The sequence below is a fragment of the Labeo rohita genome, chromosome 17 (assembly GCF_022985175.1).
Source record: "Labeo rohita strain BAU-BD-2019 chromosome 17, IGBB_LRoh.1.0, whole genome shotgun sequence".
Lineage (NCBI taxonomy): Eukaryota > Metazoa > Chordata > Actinopteri > Cypriniformes > Cyprinidae > Labeo > Labeo rohita.
In genome coordinates this window covers 17,708,452-17,722,236 of record NC_066885.1, presented here as the reverse complement: position 1 = coordinate 17,722,236, position 13,785 = coordinate 17,708,452, and the positions used below count along the sequence as shown (strand labels likewise).

The following is a 13,785-nucleotide window of genomic DNA, read 5'->3' as shown; positions in this document are numbered from 1 at the left end:
TTTTTTTTTTTTTAATGTCTCTTCTGCTCTCCAAGCCTGCATTTATTTGATCCAACATACAGCAAAAACAGTACAATTGTGAAATATTTTGCTGTTTAAAATAACTGTTTTCTATTTTAATATATTTTAATGTAATTTATGTGATCAAAGCTAAAATTTCAGCATCATTACTCCAGTCTTTAGTGTCACACGATCCATCAGAAATCATTCTAATACACTAATTTGCTGTTCAAGAAACATTTATTATTATTTATTTATTTATTTATTTTTGAAACCATAAGTACATTTTTTCAGGATTCTTTGGTGAACATTAAAATCAGCATTTATCTGAAATAAAAAGCTTTTGTAACATTATACACTATACCATTCAAAAGCTTGGAGACAGTATAAGAAGTCGCAAGAAATGATAGAAATTAACACTTTTATTTAGCAAGGATGCTTTAAATTGATCAGAAGTGATGATAAAGACATTTATAATGTTACAAAAGATTTCTATTTCAGATAAATGCTGTTCTTCTGAACTTTCTATTCATCAAATAAACCTGAAAAAACTCCTACTCAGCTGTTTTCAACATAATAATAATAGACGTTAATAATAAAATCTGAATATTAGAATGATTTCTAAAGGATCATGTTACTGGATGACTGTAATGATGCTAAAAATTAAGCTTTAAAATGTATTTAAATAGAAAACAGTTATTTTACATTGTAAAAATATTTCAACATTTTACTGTTTTTGCAGTACTTTGGCTTAAATAAATGCAGGCTTGGTGAGAAGAACAGCCTTCTTTAAAAAAAAACAATAATCTTACTGTTCAAAAACTTTTGACTGGTAGTCCATGATATTTTGAAAACTATAAAAACATAATTATAAATGTAGAAAAAACATGTTTTATAAATATTAGATATTAATGATCGGGATATAAGATAAGTACTGTATAAAAGAAATAAGTAATTTTACTTGTAGCACCGCAGTAAAAAATGAGCACTGCTACGAAAGCATATTTTTACGTCTAAATGTCCGCTCCTCCCAGCCGTAGAGTGGCGCTGTACTCCCGCGGATAAACGTGTGGCGGCCGCTCGGCCATGTTGAAGTGTGGAGGAACTGCAGCCCGCCATTGTGTGTCTGATCTGCAGCTGTAGCGAGAGAGAGAGAGAGACACGGGCGCAAAGACTCTAAATACACACACATTTCCCGTTGACTTTAACCCGCAAACAAACGCGCAGTCTAACACACAGGCTCCGGGGAGAGAGAAATGTCAGCCAGCAGCCTTCTGGAGCAGGTAAACAGAGGCACTTTGTGAACATTGAGCAGAAGTGGCGTCGAGGCGGGTTTTTTTCTCTCTCGCAGCGCGAGTTCAGGCCTGAGCTTCATATAAACCTTCACTTATTCTCCCTCTTTCCTCTCCAAACTCACTCCTTCATGAATCACCTGGACCCAATCCAGAGACCGAAAGGCCAAGCAAACAAAGGTAGGTGAAGTGCTGCTGTGCCGTTTTTGTGCTGTAATAAGAGTCTAGAGTCCTGCTGTTAGCAGGCCGAGTGTTCACACCGACCCCGCTATTAATTCAACCAGTCAAACCTGCTTAAGACAGCCCTACGTGGAATCAAAATACAAATGGGTTTTACAGTAGACAATCTGGTTGCGTTTATTTTCTCAAATATGTGAGGAGAGCTTGTGTTTGGAGTCCACGCTTGTTAGCCGCCTAGCACACTAGTGAGGCCGAGTACAGCTGAACGCGTGACACACACTCCAGCACCTGAACACCCACCTACACTCTATTTGAATGTTGTTTTGGGGTGTTTTCTTCTAATTTAGACCTGTGGATGTCTCACATATACTTAAAATCATCATATCTATCGGTGGTCAAGAGGCAGGGGTGTAAACATGCTGCCAAGAGGAACCTGTTGAGGGGATTTTCAGCACCACACTCAGGGTATCATCCTTTCACAATCCACTTGCGTGTTGAATCACTGCGTATGACCACGTGGATATAATGTGAGAGCTTTTAGTGTTATATTTCAGTCCTTTTTTAATTTATCAGTGCATTACTGACGTGGTTTTACATACGTTATTAAATAAAGACACCTTTAATCGACACAGCGACAATAAATGGGGAAATAATAAAATGGGGCTAGTATGAGCTTAATTACTATATGTTGTGTAGATTAAAGCTTATTCTATTACATTTAAGACATTAATGACATTTAAGACTACATTGTTGTACTTATGAAGTAACTATATGGACTATAATAACTAATAATAACTAGTATGAAGATCAGCTCACAGGGTGATTTCTGATGTTCAAATAAATTAGGCTGTGATAAATGAACGTCTCTTTAGTGAAATAAAGTGACTGTACTATTAGTATTAGAGGATTTGTCTTTGCTTTGAAAATAAATGGTCAGATTGTATTGTTTAAGATTAGGTACTTTCTGTTTTTGTCTAGGTAATGTTAATTCTGACAGTGTTTTATACACATGTTGATTACAGCAGCAGGTGCGCTGACCTGATGACGTGTTTAAGTCATGTTAAATTTAAGTTAAAAGCACATGAACACCACCAAAGTTGTAGTTATGAGTGGGAAATTAAAGGGTTTTCTTTCAATTTTGAGTTTCAGTTAGTGTCAGTGAGAAAACATGGTAGACAATGGGAGCAGTGTCTGTAAACTAATTTGTTAAAATTTAAATTCCTTTTTTTATTTACAGTCAAACTAGCTATATTGCATGTGCAATATGGAATTAATATTGGCCACTTAAGGTAGAAAATGTTTAAGAATTTAACTTACAGCACTTTCCTAAATTGAAAATGGCATAAAATGCAAAAACACACCTTATGCACATTCTTTATTCATCATTTTGTTAAAAATAAACTTGCTGTATAATGTCGAAGGGCAAATCCAGCATTATGGATGTGACACACACATGCTTAGAGAATGAATGTGCTACCAATATACAGAACCATCTGTTTATACTTTAATAAACCCTTGTTTATAGAGTCTAAACATAAGAAAAATATCAGTCTATGTTTTTTATGTTAAAAAAGGGAAATAATTATGTGTTATGTGACACAAAAGGACACAGTTTTTGAGAGACTAGATACTTTGTAGGATTTCTGCTAAATAAAATGCACAGACCAGACTCAATAATACCCAACAAATAGAGAAGCGAACAATATTTTTTAATTTTGATCTCTATTTATGAGGAATATGTACTGTTATGGATGTGACAAGCCTGAAAATAGCACTTACCAGACTATGGAAAATCATGCACTAAAAATAAAAAAAAATGCTTTAAAAACTTTGAGACCTCACATGGGTATTTGAACCACCAAATGTTGACATCTATGCTATCAGTATAGTAAAAACCGTTCCAACCAAAGGGATTTGAATGCACTTGCCGTTGCAATCAGGACTTTCCAGCTTGTAAAAATTAACGTCCTTGGGGTATATGAATGCACCTTATCTAGTTTTGTGCCTTGGGAAGCTCCCACACGTTGAAAAATGTCCAGATAAAACATTCACCTTTGGTGTAATATTACAACGATCACGTCCTTTTCATTAGACTGCTGTAAAAAGGCATTGATTATGTTCTCTAAGTTTCTGTATCTTTTGCTTTCCAGTGCAAAACGGAGCTGTTACCCAAAAGGATACTTTGAACGATGATGAGTTCGAGCCTTACCTGAACGCTCAGCCTAGACAGGTAGGTCTTGTTTCAGAGCTGAACAATAGAAGGAACCCATAGAGACAAAGAGCAGGGCAATTGTTTTTGTTGCCTATTCTCTTGAGGATTCGTTATGGCCTGTAATTGCATCCTGGTCTCTGGGCTTTGTTTTCTTATTAGGGTGTCACTATGGCACTCTACGCTGCAGCCAGAGACTGTATGAGAGTTGTTTAAAGAGGTGTGTGGAGTTACTTAAGTTATCTATCATACATATTGACATGGGCAGATATTTAGTAGCTGTCTAAATTTTATTGTGTGTTGATGACTCATACGAAATTGCACAAAATGCAGTAGAGCTGTTTACCGGGAAGTGATGAAAGGTGATTAAGGGATAAAATAATTAGCAATAATTGCGTCTCTGCTCCTGTGGAGACTTTCTATAATGAAATTATTCAAATTTAAAATTCTCAGATTTGTCAGTCCTAATATATGCTGAAATAACGGTTGTTCTGGCAAAGGGTGTCTTGTGAGGAAAATGGGACACAGATGAATAAAGGGTCTAGTATTCACCCTGTCAAAGGAATGCTGGGTTCTTTTGTGGGGAATCTGTGCCACTGTTGCCCTCACAAAGCTGATTGCTGGTGTTGAAAATATGAGCAGGCTGTGTGCCTGGAGGGGGGCCTGGTTCATGACCAGTCCCAAATCATCTTCTCAAAGCTCTCTTCTCAGCATTCAACACGTCAGAGGTCTTTAGTACAAAGTTTCAGTACACTTTTGAGGTTATGGTTAGCATGGCTGAACAATAAACATGACCTGCTGACCTGAGGTCACTGTGAAAGAATTTAAGTTTTTTTTTATTTGATTTTTTTTTTTATCAATAATACAGTAAAAATGGCAAATGTTTGAAATTGCAATTTAAAATAAGAATTCTCTTCTGCTCACCAAGCCTGCATGTATTTGAAAGAAATTATAGAAATTAATACTTTTGTTTAGCACTGTTGCTTTAAATTGATCGAAAGTGGTAGACATTTATAATGTTACAAAAGATTTCTATTTCAGATAAATGCTGTTCTTCTGAACTTTCTATTCATCAGAGAAACCTGAAATAATTCTACTCAGCTGTTTTCAACAATTTTCAACTTTAAAATTACAGGAATGCATTACATTTTAAAATATACAAATAGAAAAGTTATTTAAAATGGTAAAATTATTTCAATTTTACTGTTTTTGCTGCACTTTGGATCAAATCAATGTGGGCTTGGTGAACAAAAAAGACTTTAAAAAGAATTTTGAGTGATAGTGTATAAAGTTTGCATCAATTACTGTATTGGCTAGTGAAATTTTGGCAATGCAGGTAGAAATCTGAACTTCAAGCAGAAGAAAACCTTGTTGTTAACATTGCTTTATTTTCTTTAGCTCAGTTTTCTTTCAAACCAGCAATAATGGCAAGGGAAAGTAAAGCGTGTTTAATGACAACAAAGATAATTGAAATAGTGCTGCTTCCACCCTAATGTTGTACTTGTAAATATTTTAGTCCCACATGCATTAACTTTTTAGTTGTTTGCTTTTTCTGAGTATGCTACTATTTGTGCTTAATATGAAAACTTACATATTGTTCTTGTTTTTGCAGAGCAATGCCTATACGGCCATGTCCGACTCCTACATGCCCAGTTACTACAGCCCCTCGATAGGCTTTACCTATTCGCTGAACGAAGCGGCATGGTCTACAGGCGGTGACCCCCCGATGCCTTACCTGGCCTCCTATGGACAGCTTAGCAATGGGGAGCACCACTTTCTCCCAGATGCCATGTTCGGCCAGTCCGGGGCACTGGGGAGCAACCCTTTCCTGGGACAGCACGGCTTCAACTTCTTCCCCAGTGGGATTGACTTCCCCGCCTGGGGGAACAGCAGCTCTCAGGGACAGTCCACACAGAGCTCAGGTTACAGCAGCAGTTACGCCTATGCTCCTAGCACGCTAGGAGGTGCTATGATCGACGGACAGTCTCCCTTTGCAGCCAACGAGCCGCTCAACAAGGCCGTGGGAATGAATAGCTTGGATCAGGGCATGGCGGGGCTTAAGATTGGGGCTGGGGACATGGCACCCAAAGTTGTTGGTTCTGGACTTCCTGGAGGGCCGTTGAGTCAGGTGTCTGCAGCTCCTACCATGCCTCCCGCCTCCATGGCTCCTGCAAAAACGGCGTCTTGGGCGGACATTGCCAGCAAGCCGGCCAAACCGCAGCCTAAGCTGAAAACCAAGGGCGGACTTGGTGGGACGAATCTGCCGCCGCCTCCGATCAAACATAACATGGATATTGGGACTTGGGACAACAAGGGGACTATGCCAAAACCAGCAGCCCCACAGCAGACTTCTCTGCCCACTAATGGACAGCCGCCCAATCAGTCGTCTCCGCAACCGGGTGCTACTGCCAGCGGGGTGCCGCAGCTGCCCCTCAGCAACGGACAGCTAGTGCCTCCCACTGGTCAACTCGGCCAGCACCCTCTTCCTCCAGGTGGCCAGCCTGGTGCTGTCCCACCTCCACTCTCCCAGGGCCCTCCCGCTCCCCAACCCTCCCAACCAACCCGCTGGGTGCCCCCGCGTAACCGTGCCAATGGCTTTGGGGACGCGGCGGGTGGACCTGGCCAATCCCCTCCCAATTCAGGAATGGGTGGTGTTGCTGTGCCATCAGAGCCCCACCCAGTTCTGGAGAAACTGCGCATGGTGAACAACTACAATCCCAAGGACTTTGACTGGAACCCTAAGCACGGTCGTGTCTTTATCATCAAGAGCTACTCTGAGGACGACATCCATCGCTCCATTAAGTACAATATCTGGTGCAGCACAGAACATGGCAATAAGCGTCTGGACGCTGCTTACCGTTCGCTGGCCAACAAAGGGCCGCTCTACCTGCTCTTCAGCGTGAACGGCAGCGGGCACTTCTGCGGCGTGGCCGAGATGCGCTCGCCTGTGGACTACAACACTTGTGCCGGCGTGTGGTCGCAGGACAAGTGGAAGGGCCGCTTTGATGTGCGCTGGATCTTTGTGAAGGACGTTCCCAACAGCCAACTGAGGCACATTCGTCTGGAAAACAACGAGAATAAGCCAGTGACCAACTCCCGTGACACACAGGAGGTGCCGCTGGACAAAGCTCGTCAGGTTTTGAAGATCATCGCAAGTTACAAGCACACCACTTCCATTTTTGACGACTTTTCACACTACGAGAAACGTCAGGAAGAGGAGGAGAGTGTAAAAAAGGTAATCTGCCATGGCGTTGCTCCATCTGGAATATAAATCTGATTATTTTTTTTTTTATTTTTATTTTTTTTCCTCTCCAGTTCTTCACAGAGTTCTTTTGCTGATGTCAGTTTTGAAATGTTAGGACCACTGTTGTTCAATATTTTGTCCTTTTATATATTATGAATCAGAAGTCATGCTTTATGCCTTTAGACCTAGAGTTGTTTACTTTGACTTTATCCAATTGAAGAGCATAGTAAGATTGCTTCCTCTGTCACTTTCCCATTTACATAAGGATATGCTGAATTAAAAAAAAAATGTTTGGAAAATGCAACCAAATTTTGCATATTGTTGCTACAGGTAATGGAAATGCAAATTTTATGGTTTGTTGCATAAATAGCTAAACCATAGAGAGCAAGATTATAAGTGTACCTAAGAGTCACTGTACCCCAGCTCCCTTCACATGAAAATTCAATTTATTTACTCATGTTGCTCTAAACCTGTGTGATTTTCAAGTTAAACAGACAATATTTATTTATTTTCCATTGTGTTGGCAAAATTAGGTGAAAATTTGAGAAAGAGAACTATCCCTTTTATATGGAAGCCTGTTTACCCCACTAAATAAAATAAGGTTGTTGCGACTATCTCACAATTCTGACAATTATAATTATATCACAATTGCAAGTTATAAAGTCTTTTTTGTTGTTTGTTTGTTTGTTTTTTTTTAAGAGGATCCCATACGGGGAATCTTTAAAGTGGTGACGTCATGCATGTGCATAGTACGTGTTTGGTATGTAGATGTGCGCAGTATGTTGATTTTAAAGGCAGGCACGAACAACTAGCGCACCAACTATTGGTCTGACATGCGTAATACAGCGTTTTTGCAGATGTGTAAACATGAATCATTTTGAAAATGTTGTCGTGTATACATGAAACTTTTTGAAAATGCAAGGGAAAAACTTTTACGTTTTTGACTGCATTGTTGTGTAAACGTAGCCCTAATGCACAAGTACATGTTATAAAATCAGAAAGTCAGAACTGTGAGTTTGTCCCGCAATTCTGACAATTCTACATGTTTCTTGCAAATGTGAGTTTATATCTCACGATTCTAATTTACTAACTCACAATTACATGTTATAAAGTCAGACCTGCTAGTTTTTGTCTCACAAATCTGACTTTGTCACATTTGTGAGTTTATATCTCGCAATTCTGACTTCCTTTCTCAGAATAGTGAGTTTAAATCAGAATTCTGTGGAAAAAATGTCAATTGCGAGATATAGACTCGTAATTGCGAGGAAAAAGCCAGTAATGTGAGATGAATGTCGCAATTACCTTTTCTCCTGGTTTCACAGACCAGGCTTAAGCCTAGTCCTAGACTAAAATGTAAGTCGGAGCTGTTTCTTTCTTTGAAAGAAACTTGCACTTACTGATCTTAAAATAGTAGTGGCTTTGTTTTCTCTCAAGTTGCACACCAGTAATGTTTTTTTCCTAAGGCACATTTATAAAAATTTTAAAAATGTCCTAATTGAACTATGATCTAATCCTGGCTTAGGCTGAGCCCTGTCTGTGAAACTGGGCCTTTATTTATTTTTTTTATTCAGTGGTGGAAATGGGGCTTCTATACTTTTACTGCAAGCTGTAGCGTAAGTTTAATTAAAATTAAATACAACTTAAATCTAATTTTTTTCTGTCAGCTCTTGTTGTGTGGTTGGTTTTTTTTTTTTTTTTTTTTTAAATTCAGTAGGGTGACATCTACCAATCTGAGTCCATATAAGTTTTTGGTTTGCCCAGAATGTTAGTATGTCAAATGAAAAACATGGGTTAAAACCACCTTGAGAACTTCAACCACAGGTGTGCTGGGGGTTTTGTGTTAACGTGCATCACTGCAAGAGAACATCTGTGTTTGTTTTAAGGTTTTTGGGTTTTTTTTCCTCAGCCTCATCAATTCTCAAGTTACTTGAACAACATTTTGATGTTGCATGTCTGAATTTCAGATTTGACCGAACCACCTGCATACTACAGTGTTTTGTTTGTTCTTTTTTTTTTCCCACACAAGCAAATTAGTGTGAAAACTTAGTGTGAAAGTTCTCCATATAAAGAACTACTTGAGTAAAATATGGGTGTGACCATTTATTCTGCATTTTCTTGAATAATTTAGTGTTTTTATGCTGGGTCTTTAGTGTATAGTGCGTGTATGTTTTTGGCTTGGAATTACGTGGTATACAACGCACAAATTAAGCATGTAAAGTGTATTTGTTTAGTGTGGTAAACAGCATTTCTAGAGTTACCTGACAGCACGTAATTATCTGTTAAATGAAAGCCCAGATATCCACCATTCTGCTTTGTATGGTGTCGGCACTAATAGTTTTTCTGCCATGTGATTGTGTGGTGCCGGTATTTTTAGAGAATTCATTTCTTTACCGTGGTTATGTGGACGACATGAATTACGGCTGTAAAGCTCCAGAATAGAGTTCTTATTACAGTTCTTTCTGCATATGTGGGCTGACATCACCCGTTTAGCTCACTGAATGTTTTTAGCAGGACGGTTCTTCTGTTTGAATAAGATGTAATTGCTTTATTGTGAAGTATTGCTTACTAAAATGATGCGCAACAAAGAGAACACTTTCAAGTGGGATTGTTCAGTTACATCTTTGTTTACCTTTATTGTCCTTTTCCCTAACAAATGCTGGCACTGTGATTTCCCCTCATCTCCCTACAGTGAATACAGACTTGTTTAAGATTGGCTTTGCAAACCAGAATTGTTTTAGTGTGGAACAACTGTCTGAATGAAAAAGTACAGTTTCAGAGTTTGTCCTTCAACACTCTTCAGTCTTCAGTAAATCTTAGTGGACATCATTTGTACATTTGATTTTATTAACATGTTGCAGAGGTAGTTATAATATGACTTGAGAAACCTAGCAGAGAGAACTGTAATTTCAGAAAAAAAATCAGAATTTCTGTAGTGAATATAGATTGTTTGTGGTTACGCTTGTCTTGAAAAAATGTAAACTTAAGGAATGATCACTCTCATATTCTTAATATGCAATTACTAATATACAAATGTTGTTATTCTCTGTAATTTGCATTTGAGTAATATTTTAAGAGGAATTGATTAAATGATATTTCTCTTTTGGGCAGGTGGAGGTTCAGGGGAGTGACCCATACTCCAGTAACTCCAGTCGGAGCCACTACAGAATGCAGGTGAAGCATTTTACAGATCCAGCCCTTGTTCATACTGACCTCCATCTGTCAGCATGCTTGTAAATTAGAGTTTAGAGCCCTACAAAATGTTTTTATTTTTCCCAAATTCATTGTTTTGTTTTTTTTGTTTATTATTTATTTATTTTATTTTTTTCCATTTTAGTCTTTCTGGATTTTTTTTTTTTTTTTTTTTTTTTTTTTTTTTTTAACCCCATTTAAATTTTTCTAGACCGTTTTAATGGTTAAACTAATAAATATTAATTAAAATGCATTAATTGAGATCATGAAACAGCAATTAATAAAAGGTTTAACAAACTAAGGATCTATGTAAATACATTTTATATATATATATATATATATATAATATTATTATTATTATTATTATTATTATTATTTTATTTTATTATTTTTTTATTTATTTATTTATTTTATTATTTTTTTTTTTTTTAATGAGCTGTGTATTTACTTTTTTTTTTTTTTTTTTTTTTTTTTTTTTTTTTTCTGGTGAAAAAAAAATTCTGGTAATTTTCCATCACCACTTCCTCAAAAATAATAAACTGCAAAATTGTATTCAGCATTTAAATAGAAAAAAATATTTTAAATTGTAGTAATATTTCACAATGATGCTGGTTTACTGTATTTGGTCAGATAAATGCAAATCAAGTTACCCCCAGCTTTTGATGTGTACTTCAAAAAAGACATTCTTTAATAAATATTATGTATGTTTAATGTTATTTTGGGGGGAGGGGTGCAATTTTTCTAAAAATGTTTATAAAATTTATCAGATAGTTTAAAGATCCAATGTTTTAGGGAATTTGCTTTCAAAATGTCCTCCAAGCATGTGTTGTTTACAGTTGTTTTATTCATTCTCTCTTCCAGGATCGCCAAGGACGTGTGAAGTAACAAGCACTGCTTTGGGCAAAAGACTGACAGGCCCTATTTTCTCTCCCCAATCTTACAACCAGATATTTTCAGAAATTATTTTGGGGGAAGATTTAACCAAGGATTCAAAAAGAGGAAAAAAAGAAACTAAATGAAGACTCTTCTTTGATTTCTGTTGACCTAAAAGACTTACTTCGAACTTGTAGTAAAAGAAATGACACGATTATTCATAGGACTACAATTTAATTCTATAGGATTCTAATAGTGAACCCAGTACTTCTCACTTTTTTTTTTTTTTTTTTTTTTTTTTTTGGTCCCGTTTTTGTTCTGCTGCCTCTTTCTCCTAAATTTTTTTTTTTTTTTTTTTTTTTTTTTTTTTTTTAGAAGAAAACATCTGTTTTTACAGTCCAAGCACATGGCTTTGCTTCTCTCTTACTACAATATTGAGGGTTTTTTTTTTTCTGTATTCCTTTTTTTGTTTTTTTTCTTTTAAAAAAATTGAGTTCTAGTGCCCGGATCCTGTATAGGCAGTTTCCCCCCCCTCATTTTTCTCTGTTAACCCCCTCCCTCCTCTTTACTGGAGCTGAAACCATCCAGTCAGGACGTGCAATGATCGTCGCCTTCTCAGTGGATGTTCCATTGTTGGTTAATTGGCCACTAGTCAGTACAAGTCTCATTACCTTCTGAGGAAAAAAAAAAAAAAAAGTTTACCAAGTTTCAACCAAGATTATAAAATGGAGAGAAATTGTATTTCAAAAAAAAAAATCTAATGAATGTTCAGGAATGTCCTGAGTTTTTTCTGTTCCTGTTTTGTTTTTTTTTGTGTTGGTAACAGAGGGTGTTTGGCGGGGGACAGTAAACGGAGAAGCCGATTTGTTGAGTTGAGGCTTTTGCTCATTGGATCAGTTTTATAGTGTACAAAAGGGGGCTGTGTTTGAGAGTTGTCAGCTTATTTTCCATTTACTCCTTTTCTTCTGCAAGTTAACGAAAAATTGTTGCTATGGGCTGCTCTCGTCCCGTCATTTTTTTTTTTTTTTTTTTTTTTTTTTGTTCTCGTCTTTCTCTTCCGTTTCTTAAGTCTGAGGTGGGCCTTGCACCCTCTCTTTCTCATAATCAGTTCATTAAAAATAAATGTGGTATACTCGGCAGAACTTGTGTGTTGCATTTTCCCCTTGTTTGACTAAATACTACATCATGCACTAACCTGTGTCCCAAACTGCCTGGTCCCCCTTCCACCCAGCACCTACACTCCTCTCCTACACTAGCTGCCTGCACACTTCACCCCTTCTTCTACTTTGTTCATGTCGGTGCATTAAACGACTCCTGCAAAACTGCTGGCATTTAGCAGTGTCAGAATAAAGATGCTGCACAAAGCTTTAAGTGTGGTTGCTTTCTGAAGAAGTGAATTGATAGTATGACCAATAATTAGGTTGGGCTGTTCTTATTGGCATTTTGAAGGTTTGTTTTACCTGTGTCCATTGCCATGTTTAATTTTCAAACACAATATGCCTGCCTTGTAAGAATGCCATCTTTAAAGTAAGTGTAAAGCCACCTTAATAGTGAATGAACAGTTGAGTCAAGTAGAGTTAGACATACTTTAAAAAATATATATATTGCAAATACATTAACCCATAACTTAATGCTTAAGTCAGGTCCGAAAAAAATGTGTGGTGATAAAATGCTTTGAAGATGAGACTTTGCACAAGCTGAAATGTTTTCTGATTCTCTGGTTTGACCAGCTTTTCTCACACTGACTCACCTAGGTCATATACGAAATGGTTTCGTTATTTAAAACACTGTAATATGACGTTCTTTAAAGTGTGAGTGATCGTATGGTTTTATTTAAGATGTTGATTTACTTGTTTACTTTTCAGAAGCACTTTCTTCTTCAGCCTCTCGGTGGCGCCGTTTCCATATCTACCCTGAACGTGGATACGTTTTACCCTGACGAGTGTGTAAACAAAGCTTGCGTGTTATAAATTCGCCAAATTCCTGCATAAACATTGTGTGAAAAAAAGAGTAATTTTACCTTTATCAAAGCTGCATGTCAGTATCCTAAAATCAGTGGGCTGCCTTCGACAATCTTCGACGGAAGGACAGGTTTAAGCCTAAAATGGCGGCGCTATGTGGAAATGAACATGTTTGTCCAACAGGGGGTGTTAAAACTTTATTTTTTCCCTCCTCCCTAAACTGACATGAACGAGCCGTTTGACAAAATGAAAAGAATAAGGTCGCATTTAATTTGATTTTGAAACGACGTACTTTTCATTCCGTTCATTTGTGATTATATCTACGTTTTTTAACAAATGGTCTCACCAATTTAAATTATATAACTATATCAAGTTAAAGGCATAGCTCACTCAAAAAAACAAAAAGATAATTCTGTCTTCATTTTCTCATCCTTGTGTTATTCTAAACTGTATGACGTTTTTTTCTTCTATGAAACTTTAAAATATATTTTGAGAAATGTCTCGCATGCTATTACACAAGGAAGTCATACAGTTTTAGAATGGTGATAAAACGAGTATAAAATGTTCTTTAAGATCTTTAACAATCCCTTTAAAAAGCGTCCCATAAAATAATTGACCCCATATATATTCACATGCTCAGAATAGATATGTAAATGTAATCTTATAGAAACTGGTAAAGAAATAAGCAAAATGTTTGTTTTTAGTATATAAACATTTTTCTTTTATTATTTTCACTTAAGGGAGTCACACAAAATATTGCCGTGGATTACACACTCATAAAGAATCAAACATGGTCCACACAGTGAAAATTTTGTGACCATCCTAGTTTGTATTGTA

At 36.9% G+C, this 13,785-nt stretch overlaps 1 protein-coding gene across 1 annotated transcript; it reads left to right on the top strand.

The window, feature by feature from the left end:
* Positions 1 to 1,087: 1,087 nt before the first annotated feature.
* Positions 1,088 to 13,084, top strand: ythdf2 (YTH N6-methyladenosine RNA binding protein F2). The gene is made up of 6 exons (XM_051133937.1): positions 1,088 to 1,283; positions 1,448 to 1,472; positions 3,623 to 3,702; positions 5,294 to 6,916; positions 10,034 to 10,096; positions 10,976 to 13,084. Exons 1-6 carry the CDS (start codon positions 1,257 to 1,259, stop codon positions 10,997 to 10,999), a joined length of 1,842 nt encoding a protein of 613 aa, XP_050989894.1. The 5' UTR covers positions 1,088 to 1,256; the 3' UTR covers positions 11,000 to 13,084.
* The last annotated feature ends 701 nt before the right edge of the window (positions 13,085 to 13,785 follow it).